General features: G+C 47.6%; 2 protein-coding genes across 5 annotated transcripts in view; one reads left to right on the top strand and one right to left on the bottom strand.

The window, feature by feature from the left end:
• GSS (glutathione synthetase) overlaps positions 1–8,737 on the top strand; it is a 28,952-nt gene extending 20,215 nt beyond the window's left edge. For both annotated transcript variants that reach the window (XM_012455138.2, XM_012455139.3), the window contains exons 9-13: positions 1,070–1,136; positions 4,261–4,455; positions 4,956–5,037; positions 6,888–7,077; positions 7,519–8,737. In XM_012455138.2, coding sequence (XP_012310561.2) covers positions 1,070–1,136; positions 4,261–4,455; positions 4,956–5,037; positions 6,888–7,077; positions 7,519–7,642 — 658 coding nt within the window. In that variant the 3' untranslated portion in view covers positions 7,643–8,737. The remainder of the gene's footprint in view (positions 1–1,069; positions 1,137–4,260; positions 4,456–4,955; positions 5,038–6,887; positions 7,078–7,518) is intronic.
• The window catches only part of ACSS2 (acyl-CoA synthetase short chain family member 2), a 52,287-nt gene continuing 44,348 nt past the window's right edge, over positions 8,550–16,488 (bottom strand). For all 3 annotated transcript variants that reach the window (XM_012455134.3, XM_012455132.2, XM_012455133.2), the window contains 10 exons: positions 16,076–16,246; positions 15,635–15,768; positions 15,312–15,444; positions 15,135–15,191; positions 14,869–14,949; positions 12,958–13,066; positions 10,745–10,813; positions 10,231–10,407; positions 9,572–9,646; positions 8,550–9,436 (listed from right to left, as the gene is read on the bottom strand). In XM_012455134.3, coding sequence (XP_012310557.2) covers positions 9,309–9,436; positions 9,572–9,646; positions 10,231–10,407; positions 10,745–10,813; positions 12,958–13,066; positions 14,869–14,949; positions 15,135–15,191; positions 15,312–15,444; positions 15,635–15,768; positions 16,076–16,246 — 1,134 coding nt within the window. In that variant the 3' untranslated portion in view covers positions 8,550–9,308. The remainder of the gene's footprint in view (positions 9,437–9,571; positions 9,647–10,230; positions 10,408–10,744; positions 10,814–12,957; positions 13,067–14,868; positions 14,950–15,134; positions 15,192–15,311; positions 15,445–15,634; positions 15,769–16,075; positions 16,247–16,488) is intronic.

The following is a 16,488-nucleotide window of genomic DNA, read 5'->3' as shown; positions in this document are numbered from 1 at the left end:
GTCTGTGTCTTATAACCAGACTCATAATTTTACATTTTTGCATTTCCACCTTCACCCCTGCCATTAATGTTTTTTTCAGAGGCCAGGCGCGCTGGCTCACATCTGTAATCTCAGCACTTTGGGATACCAAGGCGGGTGGATCACAAGGTCAGGTGTTCAAGACCAGCCTGGCCAAGATGGTGAAACCCCATCTCTACTAAAAATACAAAAATTAACTGGGCATGGTGGTGGGCACCTGTAATCCCAGCTACTCTGGAGGCTGAGTCAGAGAATTGCTTGAACCCGGAAGGCAGAGGTTGCAGTGAGCTGAGATTGCACCACTGCACTCCAGCCTGGGCAACAGAGCAAGACTGCATCTCAAAAAAAAATTCATCCTCATTTCAGCTGTGGAAATACAAAGTGTGTTTTACTACGCATGGCAGTATGATTCTGCTGCTCGGTAATTTCCAGCCAACATTTTTATGCATTTGCCTAATTTGATTCTAGTTACCTTCTTGTTCCTTCTGACCTTCTTAGAATGACTCTAAATCTGGAATATTCTAAAGTGTTCCATGCTGCATACCTCCCTGTTTTCAGTGGAAGCCCTGATAGTGTGGATATCTACTTTCACTAGTTCCAGTGAACCCCTGACCAGGCTTCCACTGTGGGCTGAATTTTGAAAAAGCCAAATTCACCAGGCGTGGTGGCTCACGCCTGTAATCCCAGCACTTTTGGAGGCTGAGGTGGGCGGATCACAAGGTCAAGCGATTGAGACCATCCTGGCCAACATGGTGAAACCCCATCTCTACTAAAAATACAAAAATTATCCGGGCATGGTGGCACTCGCCTGTGGTCCCAGCTACTCAGGAGGCTGAGGCGGAAGAATCGCTTGAACCCAGGAGGCAGAGGTTGCAGTGAGCCGAGATTGCGCCACTATACTCCAGCCTGGTGACAGAGCAAGACTCTGTCGCAAAAAAAAAAAAAAAGGGAGAAAAAGCCAAATTCATCTTGATGTACTCTGAAATAGATTGAACCACTGAACATATCAGTTATAATTTAACACAGCAGCTTTCTCCATCGTGTGTTCTAGGGATGGCCAGGAAATTGCTGTGGTTTACTTCCGGGATGGCTACATGCCTCGTCAGTACAGTCTACAGGTTGGTATTTTCTTTGAGACCATTCTTTGCCTCCTGGGACCCACAAGAGCTCCATGGAAACCCAACTCAGGCTTATAACAACCTGGGTTTTCCTGAGTCCTCACTTCTGTTCTTTCTTGGGGAGCTTGCTGCTAGAACCTCCTATCCTTCCTCAAGCCTTTTGCTACCTCTCACTCAACAAACACAGTCTTCTAGAATTTGAATCCTCAGGAATCCACAGAGCTGCAGCCATTTACACTGTTTCCAGAGATGTGCTGGCAAATGTTTAACAACATTCAGCTCTCACTAGTTGATGTAAGCCACTTCCAGCATACTGCTGACCATTTTCTTTCTGCCAACTCTTATCTCTCCTTTATCTGAATCAGAAAGTTTTGTCATCTCCTCATTCATGTTAATGACAGTAATATCACCTCATTTTGCTATCCTACCATGTAGTTTCATGATTACTTTCCACATCCATTATTTCACTGAACCCTTACAACCACTCTGTGAGGTGTATAATTGTCCCCATTATACAGATGGAGAAACTAACGTTTAGAGAGATGGAGAGGCTTCTCTAAGGTCCCACAGGAAGTTCCCAGGCTTTCTGACTTTCAGACTGATAATATTCCCATTCTTCTCCTCTGCTCCTAACATGCACATCATGGACAGGCTAACAAGCTCTGCTCTCAGCTGGGAGACAATAAAGGAGGAAATAAGTTTAGAAATACCATGGACAGGCCGGCTGCAGTGGCTCATGCCTGTAATCCCAGCACTTTGGGAGTCCGAGATGGGCGGATCACAAGGTCAAGATATTGAGACCATCCTGGCCAACATGGTGAAAACCCGTCTTTACTAAAAATACAAAAATTAGCTGGGCGCCCATAGTCCCAGCTACTCGGGAGGCTGAGGCAGGAGAATCACTTGAACCTGGGAAGCGGAGGTTGCACTGAACCTAGATTGAGCCACTGCACTCCAGCCTGGTGACAGAGCGAGACTCCATCTCAAAATAATAATAATAATAATAATAATAATAATAATAATAACATGGGCAGTGAACTGGAGGTCATGAGCTTGACTACCTCTTTGTGATGAGGGGCAGGTTCCTGACCCTTTCTAGCTCTCTTTCTTTGAACTAGGGGAGCTACACTAGAAAATCGAGGGGGCTCCTTCTAGGTCTGTAATTCATCTAGGACCCCCCTCAGGGTTGAACTCTGTATGGGGAAGCTCCACAGAGGTGGCATCTCTATAGAACATCCTTTTCTTTAGATAGGTGGTCAACAGTGGTGGCAACTTGCTGACTAGAGGAGAGAGAAACTGTCTATTGGGAAAATAGGTCCAGATTTCAAAACAGAACAAAGAAAACTTAGAAGAGTTTGAAGTAACAAGGAAGGAAAGTAGCATTTAAAGAGGTAAACATTTTTAGGGAACTGAGCAATCAGAGCAGGTTTAGACGTGGAGATAGATCTGCAAGGCTTAGTGACTTGCTAGGTAACCCTGGGCAAGTCCTTGCTTATCTTTGGTTTTGCTTTCCTGCTTCTAACATAATGGAGTATTTCTCTGGGTTTATCTCTGATGTTCTGGTCACCTGTGATTCTGTGTGGAATGCCAGACTAGTAGTTGGGTGTCTGGGGTTATTGATGAAGATAAGGTGAAGGTGCTACAGGTGGACCAGTAGTACCAAAGGAAGGACAGCATTGGCTGGGGGGTGGTCACAGGAGAGACCTGATCCTGCTGTGTGCAGTTTGCAGAGGTCTGGAGCCAAGGACAGACTGTCTTCTTATTGCATGAGAATGGGAACTGGAGTTGGGAGGCATGATTCCCTGCTGTTTCCTTGTCTTTTATACCCTCAGCTCTTGTGGTAATAAACCATTCATCCTGTGATCACCCACTTGAGGCCTTTGTTCTTTTTATTCCCTTAGCCTGAGTAGTCCTTCCCCATTGAGTCTCACTTGTCAGACTCTACCCGTCCTTCAGAACCCCACTCAAATTTCACCTTATTCAGCAACAATAGCAAATATTTATTGAGCACCCACAAAGTGCCAGGAACTGTGTTAGACACTGGAGATAGAAGAGAAAACAAGGCAAATGATAAGAGCCCTGTGCTACAGAGCTCACAGTCTGGTCAGAGATGTGGGTATCAGAAAGTAAACAAAAATATGGCCAGGTACAGTGTGTCATACCTATAATCCCAGCACTTTGAGAGGCCTAAGTGGGTAGATTGCATGAGCTCAGGAGTTCGAGACCAGCCTGGGCAACATATAAAACCCCATCTCTACAAAAAATACAAAAATTAGCTGGGCATGGTGGCATGCACCTGTAGTCCCAGCTACTTGGGAGGCTGAGGAGGGAGGATCGCTTGAGCCCGGGAAGTGGAGGTTGCAGTGAGCCAAGATTGCATCACTGCACTCCGGCCTGGGTGACATAGCAAGACCCTGTCTCAAAAAAACAAAAAAAGTAAACAAAAATAGAAAAAAAAATTGTGTGTGTGTGTGTGTGTGTGTGTGTGTGTGTGTGTGTGTGTATGTGTTTTAGTTTCAGGTAACTGCTTTGAATGAAACTGGGTGAAAAGATAGAGAATTATGGGAAACCCACATTAAATAGAGTTGACGGGGAAGCCTTCTCTGAAAAGGTGACATTGAACTGAGACTTAAGGATGGTAAGGATCCAGCTATGCATGGGAAAAGCTGAAAGGAAGGGAGTTTTAGGCTAAGGGAAAAGCAGTGCAGGCCCTGAGGAGGGAAAGAGGTTTGCGATTTGAGGAATGACAGGCCTGTGTGGCTAGATTGCAGGAGACGAGGAATCAGGGATGGTACAAGGTTGAAAAAGTAGACAGGAGCCAGGTCCTGAAGGATCCTGTAGGCCATGATAACAAGTATGGAACACTAGGAAGCTGACTCATCAGTTTTTTCCACACCCTTACACCTTCTGTTGTTTCCCACAGATTAGGGGAGTCTTGCCTTTTTGGGGGTCTCACAGTCTGGCACAATATACATGACTATAACATATCACACCTGGCTCACAAGGATGTTGCAATGATCGTGGGTGATCATGAGGGTGAAAATATAAATCATACCTGGATGTTCAGTAAAGGTCAGCTGAAGCAAAATAAAGTTGAATTCCTTTTGCCTTCTTCCCTCTGCAGAACTGGGAAGCACGTCTACTACTGGAGAGGTCATGTGCTGTCAAGTGCCCAGACATTGCCACCCAGCTAGCTGGGACTAAGAAGGTGCAGCAGGAGCTGAGCAGGGCAGGCATGCTGGAGATGTTGCTCCCTGGCCAGCCTGAGGCTGTGGCCCGCCTCCGCGCCACCTTTGCTGGCCTCTACTCACTGGACATGGTATGTGGCCAGCCTGTTTCTCCTACCACAGACCTTCTAGGTGGTAGAGACCTAGAGCCCAATGTGTTGGGGAGGCTGGAGCTGGCATTGTGACAAGGGTTGGTGATGCTCTGGAGAACCCCCAGAACTCTAGGCAGAAGGGCAGCCTCATGATGAAAGAATGGAGGCTGGAATCCATTGTAAGCTCCCTCAGCAAAGGCAGAGATGAGGATGGCAACTAGGGGAAGGGACTAAGGCAGGTAGCAAGAATTGAGAAATGTACCAGGCTGCTTGCTGCAGAGCCCTGAGCTGTTGCTAAAGAAAGGCCTGTTCTCATTGCATCTGCCACTGCAGGGGGTTTGTTGGGAGTGTCATCCAGATAATAGCATCCTGCCTGAAGGAATTTATGTCTGTTCCCCTTCCTGCTCTTCCTCTGATGCTGCTCTGCACAACCAGCTGGACCTAAGCTCTTGCCTCTTTCGCCTTTAAACTTCTGAAAAATGCCTTCTGCCTCCCGCCAGGGTGAAGAAGGGGACCAGGCCATTGCTGAGGCCCTTGCTGCCCCTACCCGGTTTGTGCTAAAGCCCCAGAGAGAGGGTGGAGGTAGGTGGATCCCCCTTTGAAGGGCTCCTCAATGAAAGGGACTAGCAGGTCGTGGCCAGTGCTCATTGGCCCTTACTATGGGCACAGTCCCAGGCATGGGGGATACTATTGAAACTGACACAGATCACATGTTGGACAGTGTCCCCTAAGACCCTGTGACCAAGTATGGGAGCACAGAGGATCTGATTAACTAGCACTGAAGGGTTTGGACAAATTTAACCTGAGGTGCCTGTGGGTAGATTGTTGGGAAGCGGGGTAGGGTCATATTAGGAGGATGGAGAGAATACATGTCTGTTTTCCTTTCTAGTTCAAAACTCCTTGAGGTCAGGGGTCATACCTGCCTCATAGACCCAGAAGAGAGGATTTTTTTAAATCTTTGTCTTAAGAGATGGGTAGGAATTTCTCAGGTGGAAAGGAGGAAAAGTGTTCCATAAAGAAGGGACAACCTCAAGCAAAGGCACTGGGCCATGAAAGTGTGGTATGTTTGGAGGTTAATGAGAAACTGGTGAGGCTGGAGGGGGAGCTGGGAGGGGACAGGGATTTCGGCAGGAAAAATAGTTTGCATCCTGATTATAAAGGGCATGGAATATATACTGAGAAATTAGATTTTATCTTAAGGGTAGTAGGAAGCCATTAGAGAGTTTTAAGCAGGGAAGGGATGCATTGATCCAGGATTCAAGTAGTTAGCAGTGGTGGGAACTTACAAAACTTACAAAGTTTCTGCATTGTAGAAGATTTCCTAGAATGAGGGGAGACCTTGGTAGCAGAGAGGCAATGGAAGAGGCTGATACAGTTGTTCAGAAGAGCAATGTAGAGGCCTGGGCTAGGACTATGACTGTGGAGCCAACTGGAGAGACATGTCCTAGATAGTGAGAGGGGGAGTGGAAAGGAAGGAGTTAAATATGACTCAGGAATGCCTTTTGCCTGATTGGAAGTAGGAAGGTCCAGGAGGGGTGTTAAATATGACTCAGGGATATTTAAATATGTTAAATATGACTCAGGAATGCCTTTTGCCTGATTGGGAGTAGGAAGGTCCAGGAGGGGCAGGTTCAGGCAGAAGTAATGAGTTCTGCTTAGACAAGTTGAGTTTGTTTGGGGTCCTGTGGGACAGTCATATGATGTTTAAGCAGGGAGCCTGCATTAAAGATTTGGAAGTAGCCAAGCACAGTGGCTCACACCTGTAATCCCAGCACTTTGGGAGGCCGAGGCAGGTGGATCACGAGGTCTGGAGATCGAGACCATCCTGGCTAACACAGTGAAACGCCATCTCTACTAAAAATACAAAAAATTACCCAGGCGTGATGGCATGCACCTGTAGTCCCAGCTACTTGGGAGGCTGAGGCAAGGAGAATCACTTGAACCCGGGAGGTATAGGTTGCAATGAGCTGAGATCACGCCACTGCACTTCAGCCTGGGTGACAAAGTGAGACTCCGTCTCAAAAAAAAAAAAAAAAAATTTGGAAGTTAATAATTTTTAGGGTATAGATGGAGCCTTGGGCATAGGAGAAACCTGGGAAAAGGTACATGGAGGAGAGAGCAAGCGTGGAGGACCAATTCTTCTGGGGCCCCAGCATTTAAGAGAAGGAGCCAGTAATGGAGCTTGAGAAGGAACAGCCATAGGTAGGAGGAGAGCCAGGGCAGAACAGTGTGATGGAAGGTGTGTTCACCACATAAGCATGGGCTCTCCTGTCAAAGTGAGCTTCCCTTCTGGGGAGCCAGATATGCCCTGGCTTCACTGAGCTGGTGCCAGGAACTGAGGCTGCTAACTTGCCCATGTTGCCCCAGAAGTGAAGGCATGGAATGGAGAAGATAGGTAGAGGATCCAGGGTGACTGGCCAGTTTCATTGCAGGTAACAACCTATATGGGGAGGAAATGGTGCAGGCCCTGAAGCGGCTGAAGGACAGTGAGGAAAGGGCTTCCTACATCCTCATGGAGAAGATCGAACCTGAGCCTTTTGAGAATTGTCTGCTACGGCCTGGCAGCCCTGTTCGAGTGGTCCAGTGCATTTCAGAGCTAGGCATCTTTGGAGTCTATGTCAGGTGAGCCAGTCAGCAGAAGCTCTTTCCACCGCCTGCTTGCAAGAGTGCCAGCCAAGTAAGCCTAGAGGGAACACTGGAAAGAGTCAGGAATTCTGGGCTTCAGTGCCAGCTCTGCCAATCCCTAGCTTTGTTACCTGTTTCCTTATCTATTAAATGAGGCCAAGGACCCAAGGCCTGTCCACCTCACCAGGGTATCAAATGAAGCCCTAATGAGAAGTGCTTTGCAACTGTGAAGAAAACTCCAAATAGTACAAAGAGGACTCAGAAAACATAGTTTGACAATCTGGGGCTATAAGGAGACTCCAGAGAGGAATAGAGGCTCTAAAAACCTAGCACTTCCTTGGGTACAGTTACCCGTGTACTGCTCAGTGGGGACAAGGGAAGGTCCTGGGTTTGTGGCTGAGTCCTGGTGATGTGTCTCTCCTGCTTCCATTTCTATAGGCAGGGAAAGACACTCATGATGAACAAGCACGTGGGGCATCTACTTCGAACCAAAGCCATCGAGCATGCAGATGGTGGTGTGGCAGCAGGAGTGGCAGTCCTGGACAACCCATACCCTGTATGAGGGCACAACCAGGCCACAGGACCTTCTTTCCCCTGTATTTGTCATTCCTCTCCTAGCCCTCCTGAGGGGCTGTCCTCCTGAAGACCTCCAGAGTCTTTATGGAAGGGTAAATGCTGATACTTTCCCCCAGCTCTCCATCTGAGGACCAGAAAAGCTGTGTTTCCCTTAGTTGAGGTCTAGAGGCCCCCAAATCCTTGGGGTGTGGGAATAGCTGAGGGGAAGCGGCTCTGAGGTAAAGGTCCACGAACCCTGTCCTGCTTCTGTCAGCCCCTTATAGCCTTTTCAGCAGGTTCCAGTGCTTGACTTGGGATAGGACTGAGTGGTAGGAGGAAGGAGAGTGGAGGGGCATAGCCTTTCCCCAATTCTGCCTTAAATAAAGCTGCATTGCTAATTCAGTGATTCCTCACTTTGTGCATAGAAGGGAGAGGGGAGCTGTAACCTACGTCAGCCCACTTAAGGTGTATTAGAGCAGGAGAAGTGACTGGGCTGTAATCAGGGTCTCCCTAGACCCAGACTCTACAGGTGGGACCCTGAAGTTTCAATCCTTAGCCACTCAGTAATGCTCCTACTGGATCATAAGAGGAAAGAGATTCCCTGGCAGGAGCCCAGGAGGGAAGGCAACCATCATGGGACATAAATGGGATATAACATGTTCTAACCATGGTCCCAACCATGATGGGACATAACATGTTCCCTCCTGCCAGTGAACTGGCTTCAATCACTTTCCTGCTTAGCTCAGGGGCTTGTCAAAGGGCCTATCAGTGAAGCCTCCTTGGCTTTGCCCAAACCAAAAGTTCTAGAAGGAAGATACTGGGGGTAGTCCTAGGAAATACCCTTCCCCTTCCTATCTGCCACTAATGAATATACAGCCTCAGTGCACAGATACCTAAGAAAACAAGTCATCATCTTCTCGAGATCACAGGCTTTATTCCTACAACCACAGGGCTTGAGCCTGACTGGGGCAAAAAAAAACCAGAATTTCATCTGAGAATGTCTCCATGGGCAGAGTTCTGTTAAGGGGAGTGGGGAACAGAGGACAAGGAAGACAAGCTCCTCTGGCCCTAGGAACAAAACACATTTACTCCTTCAAAGAAACAGATGATCTGAATACCCTCTGGAGACTGAATCTGCCGACACAGCCCCTGGAGCAAATGGGCAGACAGTACTGGCATCTGGCACAAAAGGGAATTCAGACCCAGAACAGAAGCAGCAGCAAAATATTTTAAAAATAATAAATTGTTCCTGAACTCACAAGCTATTGTTTTTAAGGACAAGTGCATGCCCAGTATAAGTACTGGTAGTTTCTAAGAGATCTGACATAGGATTACACAGCTGCCTCCCTGCTTCAGTGGAGGCCCTCACATCCCCTCTGAACACTTAACTTGGGTTGGAGAGGTAGCCTTTTTATCCCTCTTCTGGGTTCTGAGAGCTCTGTAGTCTGGGGCATAGTAGACTGAGGCTGACCTGGGCTCTGTCCCTTCTGCCTGGCAGTCAAAGGAAGTGGTCTCCACACGGGTACAAAGCTGGTTTCCGGTCCCAGACAGCTGGTCAAGGGAGGGCAGTGTAGGTGAGTACTAGCCCTCAGCACTCCTTAGGGAGCGAAGAGGATGAGCAAAAGTTTGGAGAGCCAAGCAGGGGGAATCCTGGGTAAAGGTCAGAGTCATGTTCACTGGATGGTCAGGCAGCGGTGGCTGAAGAGGTGACTGATGACAGATGGGTCAGCCACAGTAGACGTGTCCCCCAGGTCACGGTCATTCTGAGCAATCTTCCGAAGCACTCGCCTCATGATTTTCCCTGGGGGACCACAGACTTCTAGTTACTTGGTGAAAGGACTGACCCACCCCAGCCCTGCCAAAGGCTTTCATCCACACACACCCCGCCACCACCAGACCTCAGCCCATCCCAATCCATGGAGGCCTCTGAACATACCTGAGCGGGTTTTAGGCAAGCCAGGTGCATTCTGGATGTAGTCTGGTGTGGCAATGGGGCCAATCTTTTCTCTAACTGTAACCAACAAATCATCAAACATTTTCAGCACCTTTACCCAGACTTTCAAAAACCAAAGTAAAGATGGCTTTGTTCCCCACCTGTTTCCTTTTCAAGGCCCTGCCCAGAGACAGCCTCAGGATCACTGCTTCTCTTGCTCTCAACACAATGTCTCTTTACTCTCTCATTTTAGCTTATAGAACTCAGGCTGCAGAATGAGCCTGATAGAGTTTAAATGCCACCTTTCTAGAGGCCTTGGGCAAGTGACTTACCTTCTATGAGTTTCAGTTTCATCATCTTTAGAATGAAGGCAACAATAAGATCTGTTTCATGGAGGTGATGATAGGGATTAAGTGGGGTAATTCATTTAAACCACTTTGCCCAGTGGTGGCATGAAGTATTCTATAAATGTTGGCTATTATTATTATCCTAGTGGGAGACTAGTAGAGACTGACCAGGAAGAGGGCAATCAGCCCATGGGGCCCTCTGGAATCTGTTTGTGGTTTGGGGAGCAGCTCACTCTAGCCCCTCCCCAACAACTTGCAGTGATAACTGGGCCTCCAAGACAGACCCTATAGTCCCTGCCCAGGGAGGCTCCTCACTCTGCTTCTTGAGCTCCTCGGTGAGCTTGGGGCTGAAGTTGTGGCCATCACACAGGGTGACAAAACAGTAGAGGCATTCACCCTTCACAGGATGAGGGTGGCCCACCACAGCTGCCTCTGCAACAGCCTCATGTTCCACAAGTGCTGACTCCACCTCTGCTGTACTCAGCAGGTGTCCTTGTCAAGAGAAAGGAAGCGCCATAAGAGAGATCCCAGCCTCTGCCCCAGCCCCTGCTCCATCTGTACCCACAGGGCAGTCCTGATCTGATCAAACGGAGAAGGCCCTTCATTCACTCCTCACATGACATGCTTTCAGTCATCCCACCATCCCAGTTCCCTACTCCAGGTACATTCCAGTGTTCATGACTCCTCTAAAACCTGGGCCCAGAACTGAATGCTGTACTTAGTACATGGTCTGGCCAAAGGACACTTGTGGGCTCTCATGGAAGGCTTCCACTGGGTGTTGCCAGAGGAGCAGAGTTAATGAGATGGGAAGGTGGCCCCTGGCCCTCACCAGATACATTGAGCATGTCATCAATCCTGCCAGTGATCCAGTAATAGCCATCCTGGTCCCGCCGGCAGCCTGGGAAGAAATGCAAAACATACTAAATAAAAACCCTACAGTAGGATACCTGATCCAGATTACCAACTGCCACACCCTCTGCAATAGCCTTCTAACAAGTCTTCTGCTTCCACTCTTGCCCTCTGTGGTGGCCAGCCTCCAAGATGGCCCAGCTGATCTCTGCCTCTTGGTATTCATAGCCCTGGCAGTCCTCTTTCTCATTGTACTAGGGTTAGTCTGTGTTATCAGCAGAATTTGGCAGAAGTGATAGGATGTCACTTCTGAAATTAGGTTGTAGAAGACATCTAGCTTGTCTTAGTTGTGTTCTCTCAGATCATTTGCCTGTGGGGTAAGCCAGTGCCATGTTGTGAGCAGTCCTATGGTGAGGTGAGGAACTGAGGATTCCTGCTAACAAGCATGCAAGTGAGCATGAACATAGGTTCTCCAGGCTCAGTCAGATCTTCAGATGACTATAGCCCCTACCAACAGTTTGAATGAAACCCACAAGAGACCCAGAATGAGAGCTACCCAGCTAAACTGTTCACAGCCTCCTGATCCTCAGAAGCTGTATGAGATAATATTTGTTATTTTAAGTTCCCAACTTTTGAGATAATTTGTTCCATGGCAATACATAACTAGTATACTCACCTAAAGGCAAAGTTATTTTCTTTTCTTTTTTTTTTTTTTAAAGTCAGGGTTTTACCATGTTGGCCAGGCTGGTCTTGAACTCCTGACCTCAAGTGACCCACCCGCTTCGGCCTCCCAAAGTGCTGGGATTACAGGCGTGAGCCACTGTGCCCAGCCAAAGTTATTTTCTGAACAGTAAATCAGTTCTTAGCACTCCCCTGCTTAAAACCCCAAAAGGTTTCCCACTGTACTTTGAATAGAATTCAAACTCCTCACCATGGCCCACAAGACCCTCCCTATATTACGTTTTCTTTTCTTTTTTTTTCCTTTCTGCCCTCCCTATATTACGTACATTTCCAACATCATATAATATTCTTCTCTTTGCTTGCTACACTCCAGCCACACAGGCTTCAGTCCATTCCTCAGACATCTCAAGCTTGTGTCCCTCTGCACAGAACACTTTTACTCTAGATTATGCCTGTTTCCTTCTCAGGCTTCAGGTCTCTGCTCTAATGTCACTTCAGAGAAGTATTCTCTGACTATCCTATGTTCAGTAGTCATCCCTGCAAACACTCATTATCATGTTACCCTGTTTATTTTTCTTCATAGCACTTATCTCTACCTAAGATAAGCTTATTTATTTGTTTGCTGGGCTTATTGTCTGTCTCCCCTTACTAGAATCCCCATGAGGGAAGAGACTTTGACTACATTATTCATGATAATATCCCCTGTGCTTAGATCAGTGCCTAGACACAGTAGGTGCTCAGATCTTATGGATGAATGGATTGGTGGATGAATAGATGGACAAACACAGGCTCCAAACATGGAGACAAATATGTCATAATACTATGTACTGCCACATGCCCCATCTCTTTCAACACAGGAGCATACATTGTACATCTTTCCTCATACATCAAAGTTCAGATGGCACCATCCTGAGACTCCTCATGCTATACTCATTCCTGCTCTTACAGTCTTCTTTGTAGCTCTGGCTAGATACCAGATACTGACATGTAGGACACATTCTTCTCTGATTTTCTTTACCCCTAACCAACTGATCCAGTTTGGATGTTTGTCCCTTCCAAATCTCATGTTGAAATGTGATCCCCAGTTTTGGAGGTGTGGCCTGGTGGGAGGTGTTTTAGTCATGGGGGGCAGAGCCTTCATAAATGGCTTGGTGCTGTACTTGCAGTAATGAGTGAGTTCTCACTCTATGAGTTCATGCAAGATCTGGTTGTTTAACAGAGGCTGGCAGCTCCTCCTCCTCTCCCTTGCTTCCTCTCTTGCCATGTCATACACTGGCTCTCCCTTCGCTTTCTGCCATGATTGGAAGCTACCTAAGGCCTCACCAGAAGCAGATGCCAGCACCATACTTCCTGTACAGCCTGAAGAATGATGATCCAAAATAAATCTTTTTTCTTTATAAGTCACCCAGTCTCAGGTACTCTTTTATAGCAACACACCAACTCTTCCTGAAAATGGAAGTTGAAGGTACATGTCTTAGTGGGAGGTGCAAGAAGAGGATAGCTAAGGCTCACCATCTCCTGTAACATAGTATCCAGGGAACTTCTTAAAGTAGGTTGTCTCAAAGCGTTCATGGTTCCCATAGACTGTGCGCATGATCCCTGGCCAGGGCTGCTTGAACACCTGGGGAGTGAGGAAGGGACAGTGATCACATTTGCTATGCTGTCTCACTGAATGATAATTACAGCTTTTCTAAACCTGGGGGAAAGTGTCCTGAATACCATTCCTGAGAAGTAGGACAAAGTACAGGCTTTAGAGACAGATGATCCTGACTTGGAATCCCAGCTCTACCACTTACTAGCTAGGTGACCTCAGGGAAGTAACTTTACCTCTCTGAGCTCTGAACTTCAGGATCCTCATCTGTAAATCAGAGAAAATCATTTCTGTCTTCTAAAGTTACTGTGAGGATTAAATTAACAGTATGTGGAAATTGCCTAGCCCAGTGTTCTATTATTAAGTGTTCAGTAAATTTGTGTCTCCTTTTGAGTAATCCTTCAGAAAGCAGGTCCATTTGATACAAATGAAAACAGTCATTTAGAAAAAGTGGTACCCAGCCAGGCATGGTGGCTTACACTTATAATCCCAGCACTTTGGGAGGCTGAGGCAGGCAGATCACCTGAGGTCGGGAGTTCAAGACTAGCCTGACCAAAATGAAGAAACCCTGACTCTACTAAAAAAACAAAAAAAATTAGCCGGGCATGGTGGTGGATGCCCGTAATCCCAGCTACTCGGGAGGCTCAGTCAGGAGAATCTCTTGAACCCATGAGGCAGAGGTTGTGGTGACCTGAGATCGTGCCATTGCACACCAGCCTGGGCAACAAGAGCGAAACTCTGTCTCAAAAAAAAAAAAAAATAGTGATACACACACACAAGTAAATAATTATTGCCCTATCAGTAACATTCTTTGGCAGCAGATTGATGGAATGGATGGAATTCTAGGCTGAGTCAGAAGGCCTGGATGTACATCCTGCCCCTGTTACTAACTTGCTCTTGGGGAAGTGAAATGGGGTGGGGTTAAAGTGACAGGTGAGGCTCCTACAAGTACAAATACAATAATCACAATAGCTGATGTTTATCAAGTATTAATTGTTAGTTTCTCTGCTAATCCCTTCACATGGATTATCTAACTCAATCAAGCAAGTAACCATAGGAGATAAAAGCACTTTTTTTTTTTTTTTTTTTTTTTGAGATGGAATTTTGCTCTTGTCACTCAGGCTGGAGTGCAATGGCACGATTTCAGCTTAATGCAACCTTCGCCTCCTGGGTTCAAGAGATTCTCCTGTCTCAGCCTCCCATGTCGCTGGGATTACCGACGTCCACCACACCACATTGGCTAATTTTTGTATTTTTAGTAGAGACAAGGTTTCACCATGTTGGCCAGGCTGGTCTCGCACTCCTGACCTCAGGTGATCCACCTGCCTCAGCCTCCCAAAGTGTTGGGATTACAGGTGTGAGCCACTGCACCCAGCCAGAGGCACCATTTTAAACCCTATTTTACAAATTAGAAAATGTAGGTTCAGAAGGGTTAGGTAACTTATCTGAGGTCACAAAAGTGGTAGAGCTAGGATTTGAACCCAGGCAGGGTGACTCCAGATCCTACATGATTTTTCACTATGTTATGAAGCCTCCCTTGTCTAGCATGTTTGTCAAAAGAAGATGGGACTAAATCTTCCAGACCCGAAAAGGTACCATCAGGAATCTGAGCAGACTCAAAAGGCCCTTAAGAGACTTATGGCCCAAAAGGAAGAGATGCAGGCAAAGTATCCAGGGTCCCCTCCAGGGTCTCTTAGTGAGCAAACCTCCAGCCCTGAAGCTTCAGTCCTAAGCAGCTACCAGGAGAGATTAGGTTATTAACTCTAAAGCAAAGTACCCTTAGCAGACCCTTTTCCCCTCCTCTTAAAGACTCACAAGGGCCAGGGCCTCACCAGATAGCCTTCAGCTTCACCTTCCAACTCTTCCCCAGACTCATTCAGGATTGCAGGAGCTACACCAAAGAATGGGAACGTCTAGAAGCAAACAGGAGACAGAACCCAAGAAGAGGAATGAGGCAACTCTGACACAACTCCCAGGAAGCTCCAGAACCCCAAATTCCTCACACATATCCGTCCAGTTCTCCACTGTCTAGCTAGGCCAAATGCCTCAAGACACTATCCCTGCCTAGCCCAAGACCAGCCAGGGGAGAATCACTCACAGCAGAACCAGGCTTCATGGGTGTGGCACCAGGAAGGGGAGTCAACATGTGGCCACCCTGTAGAAGTCAGAGATGAGAAATTTGAGTCAATCTTCCTGCATTATCTGAATGCCCTTCAGATAATGTGCCCTACAGCACCATGCCTTCCTGCCCCAGCCTTCTGAACCCTTCACTCACTGTCTCTGTTTGCCAGAAGGTGTCCACGATGGGGCAGCGCTGGGCACCTACCACCCGGTGGTACCACAGCCAGGCCTCAGGGTTGATGGGTTCACCCACTGTGCCTAATACCTGCAAGGATGCCCGGCTATGCCTGGGGCAGGGCAATGGGAGAGAGGAAGGCTCTGAGTGCTACTGGAGGACACATATATCCAAGTTTTTCTATTGCCCCATCCTCTATTCCAGGTCAGGGAGTTGGGACAATGGAAAGGAAGAGACTATATAGAGGCCAGCACCCAGCTCTGAGGGATATCCATGGGGCAGCAACTGGGAAGGGGTCTCACTTGGTGACAGGCTCATCTCCAAACTTCATGAGCAGACGGATGGCTGTGGGTGCTGTGTAGAACTTGGTCACCTTGTATTTGTCCACAATGTTCCACAGGCGGCTCGCGTCCGGATATGTGGGAATCCCCTCAAACTGACCCATAAGGCAAGTCATTCCCAGTCTTTCCCAATAGGCCTTCCATTCATCCCCCTACTATTCCCTCAGGTTCAGTATTTTGACCATTCTGACCAACCATATCTTCACTCTCTGACCAGATAAACCAAGATACCTTCCTAGTCAGGATACACAACCCTCTCAGGACTTCTCTTTCTCCAGGAAACAGATGATTGTGTAAGTACCCCTCCCTCTAGACCAAGTATCCTTGGGAGACAGTCACCCAGGATAATCTTGTCCATCCCCCACTAGGCCAGGTGGCCATGGGTCCCAGCTCCCTTCTCACCAAAACACTCGTGGCACCATTGGCCAGAGGCCCATAGGTGACATAGGAATGGCCAGTGATCCAACCAATGTCTGCTGTGCACCAGAACACATCCGCCGCATGGAAGTCAAACACATACTTGAAGGTTGTGGCTACATAGAGCATGTAGCCCCCAACTGTGTGAACCACACCCTGTGGGAAGGATGGGGAACAGGTTAGGGCCTTATGCGTACCCCTACTGACCACCAAATGGAGGCTGGGCAGAGCTGTAGGAAGATCCTCCTCAGGGATTCCAGCCCTGCCACCACCCCTTTCACAGCATCCATCTATCTTCCGATTTCCTTTTCTTCATGCTCCCATCTCATCTCCTTGATCACACTCCTGATGACACACATGTCTATCAGTCCATCATTCACACCAACACCATCAGATAG

Source organism: Aotus nancymaae, unplaced genomic scaffold (genome assembly GCF_030222135.1).
Source record: "Aotus nancymaae isolate 86718 unplaced genomic scaffold, 86718_ANA_hifiasm-v0.15.2.pri h1tg000029l, whole genome shotgun sequence".
In the NCBI taxonomy this organism is placed as follows: Eukaryota; Metazoa; Chordata; class Mammalia; order Primates; family Aotidae; genus Aotus; species Aotus nancymaae.
Note: the sequence above shows the minus strand (reverse complement) of the source record. Positions and strands in the feature narration are given on the sequence as shown.